This window comes from Ostrinia nubilalis, chromosome 11 (assembly GCF_963855985.1).
Source record: "Ostrinia nubilalis chromosome 11, ilOstNubi1.1, whole genome shotgun sequence".
Lineage (NCBI taxonomy): Eukaryota > Metazoa > Arthropoda > Insecta > Lepidoptera > Crambidae > Ostrinia > Ostrinia nubilalis.
This window is the reverse complement of record NC_087098.1, coordinates 14,871,586-14,888,995: the sequence shown is the minus strand read 5'-3', so window position 1 is coordinate 14,888,995 and position 17,410 is coordinate 14,871,586. Positions and strand designations below refer to the sequence as shown.

At 36.2% G+C, this 17,410-nt stretch overlaps 1 protein-coding gene across 1 annotated transcript in view; it reads left to right on the top strand.

Annotated features, from left to right (window-relative positions):
* Window positions 1-1,030: 1,030 nt before the first annotated feature.
* Window positions 1,031-17,410, top strand: part of LOC135075942 (muscarinic acetylcholine receptor DM1) — a 47,651-nt gene continuing 31,271 nt past the window's right edge. Inside the window, exons 1-2 of the mRNA XM_063970390.1 lie at window positions 1,031-1,040; window positions 1,258-2,029. Of these exons, the coding sequence (XP_063826460.1) occupies window positions 1,031-1,040; window positions 1,258-2,029 (782 nt within the window). The remainder of the gene's footprint in view (window positions 1,041-1,257; window positions 2,030-17,410) is intronic.

Below are 17,410 nucleotides of genomic sequence, written 5' to 3'. Positions count from 1 at the left end.
TACTTTGCCGAACTTTAGCGCGAGAACGGTTTGTCCAAAACATATGAATTTGGTCTTATTCAATGCAGGATTAAGTGCCCTTTAACCGTCATGAAGACCACTTTTCGATAGGGTAAGTCCTTTACGCGGTATAACCGGAAAACCGAAAAAACGCCCCTTTCGGGGGCCCCCACCACTTAAGCACAACTCCGTCGAAGTCGAAAACTTAGGAGAGTCTTAATGGGCAACCAATGAAGCCATTAAAACAATAAAATCTTTTGTAGGAATTATTTCCGATTTAATCAATTTTTGTGTTTAATTCTACTGGCCTATGATTAATTCTCAACATTTTACAAATCATAGGGCAGAATCTATGCTGTTGTTATACGGATTATAGAATTAGTTACCTACTTAAATCTAAATCTGTTATTAAGCAATGTAAATAAAATTGAAATCCTCTTAGTACTTTTACTTCTTGGGTCCTTTATAACATACTTACAGAAAATAACGTTAAAAAACTAGCTGGAAGACCCCGAAGAATAACGTAGTTTAAAATTTTCTACCGAGTGTGTACCTACTCGAAGGTTTCAGATATCAATATTTATTGTCAGTTCCAAGTTTACTGCTGTCCGATCCTTTGAGGTCCTTTCAGTAGCAGAAGGAAGATGACACGTCCAATATATTACCGAGAAGCATCGGATGGTTCGTATAATACACGCGAGAATTGGGTCGCGGTGTTGGGTTCCAGGAGATCGATGGGCGTCTATTGACACTTTATATTTTTGTTATCGCAATGTTTATTCTTTGTGATACTTATTCTTAGATGTAGTTTGTGTTTTAAAGAATTTATGACGTATACTTTTATGAATTTAGTGACTGTGGTAAAAATATTTTTTTTTAAATAACATAGGTATAGGTACCTACTTAATTCGTTGCAACTTGTGATGCAAATTAACCAAGTAAATTAGGTGCTCTGACGTCAGCCAACATGTCTCATGCAATTTAGGTGCATTGATGAACTTAGCTGTCAGACACTCGGTTACGCTCCACCATGCCAAAGCGTAAGAAATATTATATATTCTGTCGCGAATAGAGTTATTTGAATTAAAATTCAAAGTGTACTACATAGGGTCTTAAATCTAAATAATTGAACTTAAAACTTAATAACCCTTTTATGGGTATTGTAATGTTAATTAGGGGGGCAAAGGCCAATGCGTTCTAAGTGATTTACATTTTAAATTTTGTTTCAGACGATCGCTTGCTGAGTCGGCGCCTGAGCCGGGCGGCGGGCGCGGGCGGCGGTGCGCCTAGTTGACAGCATGCTCAACGACTCCGTCACCAATATCTCCGACCTGGCGCTCGGCCCCGATCTGCCCACCAGCCCCTACAGCCTCGCCCAGAAAATCGTCATCGCCATCGTCGCCAGCGTCCTCTCAGTCCTCACCGTCGTCGGCAACTCCATGGTGATGATCAGCTTCAAGATCGACAAGCAGCTGCAGACCATCAGCAACTACTTCTTGTTCTCCCTCGCCGTCGCCGACTTCGCGGTCGGACTGATCTCCATGCCGCTGTACACGATGTTCACCATCTACGGCTACTGGCCGCTAGGGCCCTACATTTGTGACACGTGGCTCGCTCTGGACTACCTCGCGTCCAACGCGTCGGTTCTCAACCTGTTAATTATAAGTTTCGACAGATACTTTAGTGTGACGAGGCCCTTGACGTACCGCGCCAAAAGGACTACACGTCGCGCCACGGTCATGATAGGGAGTGCGTGGGGCTTCAGTTTGGTGTTGTGGCCCCCGTGGATTTACGCGTGGCCGTACATCGACGGGGAAAGGAAAGTGCCCCCCCACGAGTGTTATATCCAGTTCATAGAGACGAACCAGTTTATTACTTTCGGGACGGCCATCGCGGCGTTTTATGTGCCAGTGACGGTGATGTGCATATTGTACTACAGGATATGGAAGGAGACTAAAAAAAGGCAGAAGGATCTGCCTAACTTGCAAGGAGGGAAGAAACACGACTCGTCGAAGAGATCTAACTCAAGGTTAGTAGCGTAGTTGTTCTATTGTTATTTTTGTAGGTGTTCAAGTTTTACAGAAAAAGCTGCCTATTTAAATACTTGCAAATTGTGATACAAGCTTTTATCTAATTGATTTAAACGATTTCACTTAGATCGTCTCATTATTAGTCTAAAATGGAAACGCTTCCATTAATCTAAATTCGTTACTGCAGAAGCGTAAATAAACTCTAAGAGAAAAAAGCAACCAATCACCGAATACATCTGTTTGCGAAACTCTTACCGAAATATACATGAACAACGTGGTCTTTACTGTTAGGGGATAGAGTCGCTTTTTCTTCGTCGTGTCTGGTAGAGCCTTTGCAGAGACAATTCCCTAACCGCACCTGTCTATGTAACTAAGATTAACGTTTGGTTTAAAAGCGTTCGCTTGTCCCGACAGCCCTGGATTACAGTTTTATAACAAAGTTGTGTTTTTCGTTTATCGGAAGGGGGTAGTCGATGGGAAAAAGTACGGGCATAAATTTAACATGACGTAGCTTTGGGTCAGTTTGGTTGCCTCTTGCGCCAATGGATTAACAATGCCAGCTTTTGAGAAAAAATATGGTCTTGATGTTAGGTATTCGTTCGTTCGTTCGTTCGTTCGTTTCAGCCGAATGGGCAAAGGCCTCCCCCAAGGATTTCCACAAAGACCGGTCCTGCGGCGCCCGCATCCAGTCACTTTTCTGCCCTAGCGGCCATCAGCTCTGCGAGCTATGTGCCCCGCCCACTGCCACTTGATTTTAGCAATTCTGCGTTAGTTAGTTATGTTGTTTTGTTTTTGTCAGTAAAAAAAATCTGTAAAGGTCTAAGCAAATCTAATTCTTTCCGTCATTTTTCGTATCTCTACATGAGCTACTCTACTCTGTAAACTTTTAACCCCAATTTGACCCTCCTTAAAATACTTGGGACAAAAGGAAGTCTGTAATATTCCATAGTAATTCATTGTGTTAGTTGTGAATACGTAACACAAAGACAGATAATTCCGGTCTTTGTTTAAAATTACCGTTTTTCAGACATTCTGCAAATTCCTTTCGTGGTTGAATTACTTTTCCTAACATTACTACTTGCTACCACAAAGTAGTATCCAAAGGAAATGTTCGACAAACATTCAACATCGTGCGCGGCTCCGATAAACATTATCTCGACAAACACGGGTATCGATATCGAGAATCGAACGCAAACAACCCTAATTCTCCCCGGGGATGAGCCATTAGCGAGTTTTGCATATTCATCCGACTCGATTGTAAGTGCGAATCGATTTTAGTCAGGCTCCAGGAGCTTTCATCCGTCTATACGGCATTAGAGGTGGTATTTCCACAGTGTCATTTTTCGTTGCTTGGGTTTCTTCTAGGCTCTTGTTTTTAAGCGAGTGCCATGTAGTGGTAAGAATGACGTTAACAGTAGTTTTGAAGATGATAAAAATATTTTTCTTATGTTTTTTTTTAATTACAAAATTCGAACCGAAAAGCTGTAAAAATGGCTAACACCCAGACACCGGACCATTTGACTATTTCGTAGTTCAGGCACCATGCAGCATGACATATATATGGAGTAGCAATAATTCAAATTCTTTATTGCTACTCCACACGTTAAATAGGATATTCAAAAGAATATAGGACAGTATGGACCCTGTCGGGCACAGCAAAAATTAGAGGAATAAATCACAGTACCTAAATGAATTAAAATTGTGTGCTGTATTAAAATTTATTTATTTTATTTATTTGTATACAAAACAGGACAATGTCGGAACAAGCAGTAAAATGAAAATATACAAAAACAAAACTTGTATTCCATGTTTTTTGTTTGATTTTTGATAAATAATAAAGATTGCAATAAATTCCTCAGTCACGTGAGTTTTTTGTTGTCTACAGTCTTGTTTAATACGAGTATAATAAATAAATAACAACAGTTTAACAAGAAACACGTGATAGAATAAATGCATAAGTATTGTTGTTACTGCGCATGTGACTTGCTAACATGAAGTAAACAACAATATAACATACAGATTTTAAGCTTAGAAAGTTCTAGATAAATGCATTGACTAAAGTTACTGCTGAATCGATCATTTAATAAATACATTGTCCCTCGTACTAAGCTAAACATGCTTGTATCATGAGTGAGCATGAGTATGGAAGGTCATGTCTTTCAATGTCTTTCAATCCGATCTTAGTTTTTCGTTATAGTTACAACTCAGTAATGTCCATGTAGTTTTCTAGAATTCTTACGCCTATATTCACAAACATTACTTATGAGGTCTCACAGTGCGCGTGGACGCACAGGGTGACACACGAACCAATCTCAGAGCTATCAACTCTGTGCGTTCGATTTGCTGCTTCACTTATGCAAACATCGTTTGTGAATACAGGTTATTTTCCGAGTACGATACGAAATACGATAGTGTATTTCCCGACTGTTTTTTCTTAAATAAAATATTATTCACTAAGCGTAACTCAAGGTTTACTAGGTAAGGAATAATTGAACTCTCTGTTTAAAACGACACGCGATTTGTTATTCATTTTTGGAAAACACGTGACACGTGACTGAAATGTAACCGATTCCTCGTAGAATGGTGTCTGTTTCAGCTGAGTTGCACCACCTTATTTTAACCGTAACAATGACAATAACTGATGCTTTTTGTATGGAGTCTGACAGATTTTTGAAGTTTGTTAAAGTTAAAGTAAGTTGGTGCAACCCAGCCTTAGTGTAGGAAGGACAATGCAATGTCTTCGGTCTTAGCAACTCAGCTATCATTACGCACATGGAAATATTTTAATTTTCTAATGAGTATATGTAGGTATGATAATTATTCTAAAAGTTGTGTTTTATAATGAAAATGAAATAGACGTCAAATTAAAAAAAATGGTAAAATAAATTAGGTTCAAAGTAGCTTATTCAAGACTAAAGCAAAAAAATAAAAATGGCTGTAACCGGGTATTTGACTCACTAAACCTTGGTTGAATCATCTTAATTTAACTATAACAAACTTAAAAATTCTGTCAACGTCAAAAACTGCGGTTAAAGTTATAGTTACGGTTAAAGTTAATGTGATGCAACTCAGCCTAAGTCAATTGACTTAGTTTTTAGTTGTTTAAACGCGACTCTACCATAGATTTTGTATAGAGATTAGAAATGTACTTATACTCGTATGAAGGTAGGTATTCAACGTAGAATGTCTTGTTCCACAAATGCCTGATTGTTTGGTCCTAAGGTAAACTGGAGGAGAATGTCGAATGGCATTAAGTTCGCCTTACGTACTGTGATTTATGTGTCAGTTTTAAATAAATTAATAAATTGAGGATTTTCCAAATAGCTTCACAAATATGTGCATTCTCTCATCACACAGCGCACGATTTTCTCGAAGCTATGTACCTACCTAGCGACATGTTTGTAATTCTCAAACGAAAGAGACGAAGCATAGTCGATGTTAAGTAGTTATGTATTGTCTGTTTACTATGTCCGCTTACGTGCATGAGCGCACGTGCTCTCCTAGTTATTCAAAACTAGCTTTCCGCCCGCGGCTTCGCCCGCGTTGAATTTTATATAACTTATGACACTCAGCAATAATGTGGCTTTCTATTGGTGAAAGAATTTTTAAAATCGGTTCAGTAGATCCTGAGATTACCCCTTACAATTTGAGTGATACAATTTAACAAATATACAAACACACAAACTTTACCTCTTTATAATATTAGTATAGATAATCTTTGACTATGGAATGGAAGCTGAAAACATTGAATTTTCGGATAGATCCAGTTTATTCTGTAACCTACTGTTGATACCGTTTAATAGAGCTCGTGAAGCACTCTCAGGATGAGTAACCAGTTTTTCGATAGCTTGTTTAAGTAGTTTATAAATAATCGAGTGAGATTACTTTCGTTTTGTTTCCACCCTGTATACCGTCTATGTTTTTGTTTCAGTCTTATGTATACCGAAAAAAAAATATTGTTATAGAAGTGACACGAGCGAGATGCATATATCTTGAATGTTAACAATGTTAACGAGCACTTTTATATGAAAAGTCAAACATTTTAATTTTTTTTTCTCTTTCTACCTTCTTTCCCGTTTACCGTTTGTGCGCGTGTAATGTACGGAGCACTTGAGTTCGACGACAAAGGGAGTCCCGCAGGACGTCTGCTCCCCACCCTTGTCCCTTTGTGTCGTCCTTTACACGGCTGTTTGTGATGAAACGATGCCGTGGAATTTTCTGGAACACTGCAGCGATCATATCTTGCACATATCTACAAGATAAAACGGCGCAATTTGTGTTTAATGGGAGCCTTCTAAACCTAAAATATGGCTAGCTTATTAAAGTGTATACTTATTCATTTTCAATGCTTGCGAGGACTTTTTTTCAAGAATAGTTCTAACATTATGTAAGGTTTATGGACATATTACGAGTACATTATATTTAGATTTTCGAGCGAGCGTCAAGTTTGCATCGTACGAATACCTTTTTAGCGATAGTTTTTTCGGCTTACTTCTACGTCAACCGAATAGAAATTAATGGTAATGGACATGGCGCACAATTTTTGTTGAAGATGCCAAAAAAAAACTACAAAAAATTAGAATGAATACTGTATTTTTACTTTTTTGATATCTTTAAAAATGACTGAAATATTCAAGCTCAAAGTGCGCTCTTCCGCTAGGAGCGATTTTCCGCGCGGATTTAGAAAATGTGACGTAGTAACATGAAAAGCTGCATGTAAGATATTATCTGTGTGCAATGGTTAGAATGGTTAGTAGGGGAGCCGAAGCGGGGATTTCGGGACTTACTAAAGAGTGGCAGACTAACATACAAGGAAATACTTTGTACCTGGTTGATTATCTTTAAGTATGAATTTTTGATATAAAACGGCATTAGTTCTTATAAATGCCTATCACCCAAAAAATACCTCAATTAAGCCCAAATTTGAGACCGCAGCCAAACTTTGAGTGACGATGGAAACTAGCCTAGATGGAGGTCACATGAAATTGAACTTCTGCTTCTTCATTGATAAAGACTTATCATTTACCATACCCTATCATTTTGTATTCCATTTTCAAGTCACTTTTTTTTCGCTTACTGTTTAAACAAAACGTGGGATTTTTTTAAATCTCAGGTCTTTTGAACGCACATCTGAACGATGTCTGGTTTTAATTTCTTCAGTTACTCCGTGACCATGGCGCTTGCAACAGTGCCGAAATATTGGAAACTCAAAACTAAGGTACATGGTAGCAATCCCGTCAGTAATATAATAGGAAAATGTCTTGAAAAGTAAGTGAATCGTATATTACTTTATGTAACTAATTTTATTATGTATCATACTTATAACTAATCACTTCATTCAGAACTAGAAAACGATTCCAAGGATTCCACTTTTCTTCAATGATGATCAAGATAAAGAGTTATTTATTATACATAAATTGCTCTTCCACCATTTCAATTATTCTATCTTACATCTTACTTGATGAAATCTTTTTAAATTTTATTTACATGGTCATAACATTTTCACCATTCCTCTGCACCAATTTGTGAGGTACACCTGAAACCCCCGATAAAGCAGCTATTATAAGAATAATATTTAAAAAAACCCTCCTTCTGACGCAGTTAGGTAATAAACTAAATGTATCCAATTTCACTCCAACTTACTGTCAACTCAACGACGCGCTTTAAAATCAAAGATTGACTTCGAATTATGCCTTATTTTACAATACACGTTGAAAACAATATGACTTGCTTGAGCTTTTTCGACTTTTTAACAAAAATAACAAATAGGCATGAAGAGATTACAAAATTTCTGCAGCGACTGACAGTTCACTTGATTTACGTTGACAGGTGACAATAAAGCCATAGACATTTGCCATATGAAAGACACACTTTTCCAATATTTTTGTTTGCCATGAGTTTCTGGTACACCTATACCTATCATTTAATGAAAAGATAAACTAAATTTTTTCAGCACAACGAAAATCTGCTTTGGCGCGTAGCAATGCAACGTGACAACTACAGTTCGGACTTCTTTATGCGTCCACTACACATAAAATAAAATTCGAATTATCGCACATTTTTTCTTTTTAATTCTAATTCAGTAAATAATGTTTTTGAAACATTCATTCAAAATTAAAAAGTTATTATCATATGACAGAACTTATGACCAGACTATGTACATTGAATAAAATATTTTTCTTTTTATCATCAAGCTTAGCAGTCTAATAAGTTACCGTGACACTCGAGCTAATCCACATTCAGCACCATAGCCTCCCCTTCTACAAGGCCCTCTACAAATGTCAAAACGTCACTTAACCCTTTTAGCACCAGTTCTTTTGTTTTTGAGAAGATGTACCCAAATTTTTATATCAATTTAATTATAGTCCAGTCGTTTGATACAAATTAACGTGGTTACCTGGAAAGTGTTCCGTGAGTTTTGAAAATTGGTGATTAATTAAATAGATTTCGCTATGCTCTCTGTTAGTCTGTTAGTTAAGTGTGATTGCCGCGCTCGTTGCGAAATTGGAAAAATGCTGCCTTAGAGAAGATTTTTGATAGTTACATTCTTTCCTATTTCGTGGTTCCAAATGACGTTCACTGCTGGACAAAGGCGAGAGGCCTTTGGGTTTTCCATAGGTTTTTCATAATGAACAGTCCTGCGCTGCCCGCATTCAGGTTCTTCCCGCGACCTTTACCAGATCGTCGGTCCACCTGGTAGGAGGCCTGCCCACGCTACGTCTTCCAGCCCGTGGTCGCCACTCAAGAAATTTTCTGCCCCAATGGCCATCGTCTCTACGAGCTATGTGTCCCGCCCACTGCCACTTGATTTTAGCAATTCTGCGTGCTATGTCGGTCACTTTGGTTCTCCTGCGGATCTCCTCATTTCTGATTCGATCACGCAGGGAAACCCCGAGCATAGCCCGCTCCATTACCCTTTGGGTGACCTTGAGCCTTCTTATGAGGCCCATAGTAAGCGACCACGTTTCAGAACCTTAAACTTTCCTATTTATTTCACGACTAGCTTTTGCCTGCGGCTTCACCCGCGTGAAATCAAGTGTCATAGATCGGCATAAATTATAGCCTATATGTTGATCTGGGTTACAAACAATAATATTGTACAGTTTCAACAAAATCCGTTGAGTACTTTTTGCGTGAAAGAGTAACAAACCTGAGACACAGGAATCTTCCTAGTTCAGGTATCAACCCACCAACATTCTTACTTTTTGTTTTTCCTGATTGTTTGTTATCTTAATATTATCTGTTATGTTGGTGAGAAATAAACGTTACTTTACTTTATTTTAAACTTCCAGACATCCAAACTTTCGCATTTATATAATAGTAGGATACAATTATGTAATGTAGAAACAAACAAGACAAAAAAAAATTATACTTCAGCAACGCGAATTTTTTTATACTTCAGCATATTTAGGACACCCGGCAGCGTGTCCTGCCATGATCAAAGAAAAAAGAACTCGCAATTTAGCAGGTACATTAATTTGACTGTTTCACAACTCTAAATCTATTTAACCTACATTACATGAAATTTATCACATTTATCAAAGCTTCTTAGCTTGTCTATGTCCCAAAAATTATAAAATGAAAAAAGTAGTTGTCAAAAACCTTTTTTAAGGCAGATTTTTTTCAATAAGGCTGGCGCGCGCGCGGCTATAAACGAGGTCACAAAATTCGGAAAGAACATAGCGAAATCTATTTATTCACCAATTTTCAAAAATTCCGGAAATCTTTCCAAGTAAAATTAACAAATAACTGGACTATTTACTCGTTATTAAGCACAGAGACACAAACTTGGTTATTTTTCCAGAAAATTTATATTAAAGTGCATAAATGTAAAAATGGCTTCATAGTGCACAAAATTGGCAATAGGTGGCATAATAATGGTTACTTTTATAGCGCCTAGTTTGAAATGTGATTGATCGATGACAACTAACAACAGTTGTCAGTTAGGTAAAATTTTATTTTAGTTGGAAAAAGACAAAAAGTGGTAAATGGGTTAACGTGCGGGGGCTGCAAAATCATGTTGTGACGTCACGCGCGAATATTGGAAATTTTTGAAAATTTTAAAAAGTCCGTAAACTTCTCGAGGCTCTATCTTCGGTAATACTGGATGGATTGAGGTGAAATAAAAACTAGTGTAATGTGTGTGATCTAAACTTCAAATTAAGTCATAATTTAACTTAATATTACAACTTATGCGTGTTGTCCATTGGCGAATATTCTTCTTTACTAGAACGTCAACATATCGATACCTCTGGGCTCAAAGGTCGTAAAGGACAAAATACCGAAAATGAGTTATTTATACAGTTTTACTCAGAATTTAATTCTCTATCGATCTGTATATTTAGTTTGTCGAAATTCCCAAAAAAAGTGCCTTTACGACCCATCATATTTGATAAGCTAAACAGAATTCATCGTGAAAATTGGGATGTAAATACCATTTGATTTTTTAGTACAGTTACCATGGTAGTAAAGAACAAGTAAACACAAATTTTTGGGCGTATAATGTACATGTAGTATATCTATTGTCCTATACAACCTTACATTTTCATACCCAAGTCTAAATAATTTGTCCTTTACGCCCTTAGATTATCTAAACAAATATTTTAAAAATCTACACAGTGAGGATATTAAAATAACTGTGAAGGTAAATTTTATAGACGTTTCTTATCCTATTTAAGTATGTGCGTTTGGAACAAATGAAAGAACCTAAAAAATCATCAAAAATATATAATAAAACTATTTTAGAGTGTAACATTTATGTGATTTGTACATATAAAATGATGACATCTACCCACATCGGGTAAAGTAATGTTGCTTTTTATTATTTCTCATAATATTTGAAGAAACTAGGTATTTGTCAAGTATAAGATAATTATTAAAACATGATTTAAGAAAATAAAAACATGCTATAAAATAACGTATTACCTAATTAAGTTAGGATAGTCATCATAAAAATTGAAAAAATGAAAAACCTAGATTTGTTAAAAATATCATGAAAAAAAAGTCACCTTACTGTAGTACCTTTAGGTGTCATTATTTTGTATGCACAAATCACACAAATACTACACTTTATAATTATTTTTAATGATTTCCTAGTAATTTTGACTAACGCCCTTGGTCAAAACCACTTTTGAGTTTTGACTGTTACAATTATAATACATTAGTATAGTTTCTAAAGTTATTTGGATCAGCTAATAAAGAATAACTAGTAGGAAAAATATTTACACAACATGGGAAAATATATGTTGAGACTTAATCTACTAAAAAGCGTGAATGCAGTTTTTTTCGAAGTTATATTTTTATATTAAAAATAATTGGCTTTTAAAAACGGTATTATGTAGGAGTAAAGTAAGTGGATGTACTTTACTGGAATGAAAATCTTCCTACTTGTAATCTTACTTACCTAACTTTTATACTTTTATACCAAATACAATGACATAATTTTAAGCTACTATGAATTAATAATGTTTAAATATAATAAATAATTAATATAGTTTGGTTTTCGTTTGTCCTTAATAATTCTATTCTATCTGCATTATCATAAGGTCAACTGGTGGACAGACTGTCCTATGGAATTAAATCCGCTATTGGTAGTTTTTCGAAACAATAATAATGATTAAATAAATAAATAAAATTAAATTGGTTTCGGTTTTTCCTATAAAGTAGACATTTATGAAGTTTTATTTAAAAGCATCATAATATTTATTTTCTAAACCAGCTTTTATATCGGAAATAGCTTCTTCTAGTTCGAAGATATCAAAACTTCTACTTAAATAGTTTCATAAATTGTGTGCATTAAATTATGAAGCTACGGAAAATCATTTTATTTCATTTAAAAGACCATAATTCATTAAAAATATGTGAAGAAATGGTATATTACATATGAAATACCATAAAATATTAAATATTTAAGCTAAATCATCAATTTACCCTTTCATAATACCTTACCTGGGTGTCCCGTTACGACCCATGAAAACCTACAAAACAATGTAAATTGTCATTTATTACCTTAGTTTTGTAGTTTTGTGAAATAAAAATAGACTTACGTCCTGAGTAACTTGCCTAGGACGAATATTTGAGGGGCGTAAAGGTCTTTTTATTGTAATTTTGAGGGCGTAAAGGAAATCTATCTCAGTAAATACAGCTGTAGTCCAGTTTTTCAATACCTCTTCGGAAAATGCTGTGAATTCTAAGCACTTTCTTCATAAGTCATAATTTAATAGCTCAAAAAACAAAAAAGTTATCGTCGAATAAAAAAATAAAAAAAGTTTTTTGCTTCTCCTGAAAAGTCGTACTTTGTCCTTTACGACCTTTGAGCCCAGAGGTATCGATATGACGTCAATTATAGCAAAAAAGTGAATAAATAATTTGTCTGTTTCCCTGGAAAAATAAATGATGTAATCTTAGTTTATGTTTCTCATAGATTTGTTAAGTAACTTATTTCGACCAGCATTATTTGCACTCTTTAATAAACGCTACCAATCTTTGGCATACTTCCTACTCAGTATAGTTTCTAAGTTTTGCTTAAATTGCCAAGCCATAGAGCATGGTATAGAACCAGTACATTAAACTAAACAATTTTCTTACAAAATCACTCTAATTACAACTACATAAAGTCCACAGCTTTAGCTTGACAAGCTGTATGTACCTTCTAATACGCCCCGTTTAAACCTTTTCAAGCCTCGTGCATACGCGTGCATATTTCATCAGCGTACTGACGTTAAACTGAGCTCAAATATTCTGCAGTGAGCACCAAGCTTAGCTGCTTTGTGGGTAGGAATTAAGCTATCGTTATATTCTTGGTTGGTTAATGTGTAGTTAACTCTTTGTCAGTTAACCGGTCTAAGTCAAAATGGCCAGGAATCTCGAGTCTCTTTTAAAGTCACTCCACAAAGTGCTACACTTTTAAACACGACTTTGCCGCGCCTGATCTCTTTAAATTTTTATTCGTTTTAAAAGTGAAAAATACGTGTCGAGTATTTTTTTAAAGTTAATCGACGGATTAATTCAAACTCTTGCTTTTTTCAGGAAACATCCCTATCAAGCCTGAATTTCACGAGTCGTCTATCAATCTCCCGTAGCCAATAAATTTTAACCCAGTCGTTTTTCGTGCCAGATCCAATAAAAATACGTATCATCTAAGAGCCTTTAAATATTTCATCGCGTAAACACCTCTAGGCATCCCCCCCCCCACCTAGGGGGTGACCCCCTTAGCGCTCACCTGTGAGCAAAAGTGTTAGGCGCCATATTTTTATTTTATGAAATACCATAATTTGAAAAGCTTTTGAGCCAAGTGAGGTAGGTAGTATTTTTTTTTTAAATTCCCACCATCAATATTATCTCCAAAATATAATTTTGTGACACTATACGAGTACTTACTTATTTGAAGCCATTTAAAGCATATTATAATGTCCTACAATTGTTGTCAATCTAGCTCTTAACTATTACCGTGTGTAATTACTAACAAAACTTTAGTATATACCTAATAAATAAGTAAATAAACAATGTTTTTTGAAAGAAAAATGCAAATGAACTCTTTATACAACGAGACACTTAACAAAAAATAAAAACAATAGCTAAAGCTATTGACCTATGTTAATATGTAAAAATACAAAATACCGGCAGTGCATAAAACTTATACAAAAGGTATACCTACGAGTATACTTAGGTGTAAAAATTGAAGTGAAAATCAAACGATTCCTCTCGAAACACTACTGCTGTAATATGAAATACATTAGCAGTGTACACATTTCTATATCTCTCGCAGCTCTACAGCTACGACACGTGTTAAGTGGAGGTGTTCGATTTGATCAAAGAAGCAAGAAAACTCATATAATATGTATATCCAGGGTCTTTTTTTTTTAAGATCATTAGCAATTTGTATTGCACAAATTACTAATAGTCATGTTAGCCCCTCGTGTTAAGCTAAATAAGCTTGTGTGATGTTACGAGTGGGCTCACCACAATAGTCGAGCGGCCGGTGGGATTCGAACCCGCGTTCCTCGGATCTCGAGTCGGCCAGTCTGACCCATTCAATATTCGGCTATCGTGGCTATTATCAAATATATTTAAGATATAATAAAAAGTTTATACCAAAATATTGTATGCCCGTTTTCACCATCAATCCCTAATTTTTAAGTCACCCCTATGGTACCCCTTATCAGAATTTTGTTCTCATAGGGGTCACTTAAAAATTAGGTATTGATAGTGAAAACGGGCATCAGTTTCTGAGTTAATGTGTACCTAATTCCAAATACCTAGATTTGAACATTCATGTATAAATATTCGCGCCCAAAACAAGACGCATCTTACATCTTCCATTTCTGAGAGCATTTATTATAACAGGATAATAAATTTAGAAATGCCACATCAGCGAATGCCAGTACGCAAGCATCGAAAGAAGGATATAGGTATATAAGTATATAATGAAGACAAATTGCTGCTTCATACAAGAGTAATGGCGAAACTTGAGTTCGTAGTTGTGCATAATGTGAATAGCGAACTTTCTACAAAATACCGCTCGGGATGTTCGGGAACATTACTTGCCAAGTGGTATCATGTTCAATTAGTATCGTGAATGTAAATACGGTTAAAGACATGTATTTTCTCAAAAGAATTTACAAATCCACTTATAGAGAAAACACAAATACAATTCATTACAATTAAATCTTCTTTTTATTAATTCTTTCAGTGTAATAGAAATAGTATTCTTACAGTAATAGACACCAAACAGTTTTGGTTCCCCCGAGACAAGCTCGCCTAGTGTGGGAGCTCGCCTTATAGAGAAAACACAAATACAATTCATTACAATTAAATCTTCTTTTTATTAATTCTTTCAGTGTAATAGAAATAGTATTCTTACAGTAATAGACACCAAACAGTTTTGGTTCCCCCGAGACAAGCTCGCCTAGTGTGGGAACCAAAGTTACCATCAGGTGATCCGTCTGCTCGTTTGCCTCCTGTCACATAAAAAAAAATATTATTTTGTTTGTTTATTTATTATAAAAAAAATCATTCTGGAGGTCAGAAACCCAGATAAGTTATTAGAGGCTTCGCTAAAACGCTTGCTTATCTTAAAAAGCGAAGGAGTTGAGCAATTTCGCTTTTCTATGTGAAGCTGAAAATGTTCGTCGCTTCATATCGATAGCAATACCAAACTAAATGTAACTTTGTACCTACTATGGTGTCTGATTATATTGCAGACTGTTTTCATCTGTGAATTAGCTATAGTGGCAGTTTTTGATTGAGTAGCCTACATCAAAGACTCTCTCTGTATTTCCAAAATCCGGGCCTTTTCAAGGCGAGAGTTAACAGGCACTTACAGGGCAGATAATGTACCTAGAACGACTGCTCGTTTAAGGCAAAAGTCGAAGGAACCCGATCGCGTGGCAGATCACCTATGCGCTGGACCGACCAAGTGAAATCGGCAGTGGGAAACGGCGTATGTGACTGCACCAGACAGTCTGCCAACATAGAGAGATGACGGGAGATCGTGCGGAGAGTTGTATCCGCCTCTACAACCGATGTGAACAATGTCTCATCGTCACCATGACCGCTCTGCCAAGAGCGAATCGAATAAGAAGAAGATGTACCTATACTGCATCTTACTTAACATCAGGTGCGATTGCGGTCCTGCGTTGTTCTGCATAAAAAAACCTATATTACTTACTTGTCTGAACATATTTAATGGCTGAGTAGCAGCTGCATCCAAGAGGGAATGCTGACCTTGCTATATTGTGGACCCAGTCGCAGAAACTTTGTTACAAGAAGGAGTTTGGCCAACTTTAGACGAGGCTAAGTAAAAAGGCTCTTGGAAGATGCAAATGCGATCTGTGAGTGGAATGAGATTTTTGAGATTAAGATGTTATAACGAAGTTTTGTTTGCAGACTCATTTGGGATGAGTTGTTTCTTGTTATTGTCTACGAACGCAATTTCAGAATTCTTGTAAGTGCTTTTGGGGACTTAGGAATTAAATTAGGTCTTTTACCAATCGTCATAGTATAATAATCCGTACTAATATGGTAGTTTTCTAACTTCTCGTAAAGAAAATATGACAGACAAAATTTCACGCGCACTGGAGACCTCATAGTATTTTTTGTGAATACGGGCGTAAGTCTATACTACGCATGACACGCCCATTCTATTTGTAGCCAATGTTTGTATGTTTGTTTATTACTACAATAAAGACGTCGATTTTGAAGACCTTGATCTTGCCTGACGAAAATCCCCCAAGAGCCCTTCTGTGTATTTAGCTGCAAAAGATCCGGAAATGCCTCCACTCCAGTCGAGTGGCGCTGAATCTGCATCGACGATTTTATTGTCAACTCAGCACAACAGATGCCAGAAGATCTCTCAAGAATGGCTCAGTTTTATCTTTAGACTAATAAAATAACAGTGACAATAGAAGTTTCTTTATTACATTTTTTGAACTTGGTAAAATTGACGTCTCTGAAAAACTTGAACCTGTAACCATGAATTGCTACGAAACGGATTTTATTCAGGTTTTAGCAATAAATGGAGTGATTCAAAAGGAAGGTTTTTATCTATCACATATACCGTGCGAAGCCGGGGCGAGTCACTAGTAGAGTATACATTTTCGTTATAAAATAGCACCTACTATAATAATAGTGTCTGAGTTTCTTGCGCTGCTTCTTCTCAGCACTGGCCCATTTATTGTCCTGAAGCAGTGGTAGGGTTAATACTGAGACGTGTAAAAGTGCTTTTTTAAAGCCTACTTACAGAAATAAATGAGTTTTATAGCTAAACAAAATACTTAGTTTTGGTTCAAGATAATTTGAGTTCGCACAATTTATTTACCTCATAATGAGCGTTTGAGAATCATAAAAGAGCCTGGTAAGCTTGTACTAATCTGAAGTAATGTCTAAAATGCCATCTAAAGGAAACACGCCTTAAACAAGAGTTTCGGAAAAACGTCTCGACAAGCAACGCGCTCCTATCTATCACTGTCAGCCCCCAGAGAACCGCCCTTAAGTCCTAAGGGAAGATTCAACACAATCCAACATGGACTTTAAGATTCGTTCTGCAAAGTCCATTTCGGGGAAGCAGGACAAGGCTAATCTTAAGAGCCGGTGATGGAACCCGGAATGGATGTGTTTTAATCCTAAGAAAAATAAGTTGTTTACTGGGAATATTTCTCGGTTTTTATTAATAGCTTTCGGCGAAAGGAACAACGTTAATCAATTGGTAAATGTTGTACTTATGATTAATCGGTAGGTACGATTAATGGAATAAGAAATGCGTGGTTCGCGTAAAGTTAGTTTTATAATAATCTTAACTTCGAACTCCTATGTTCTTCTGATTAATTTGCGGGTCCAATGAAAGTTTAACTTTTCTCCGGGACAAACTTGACCATCACTGG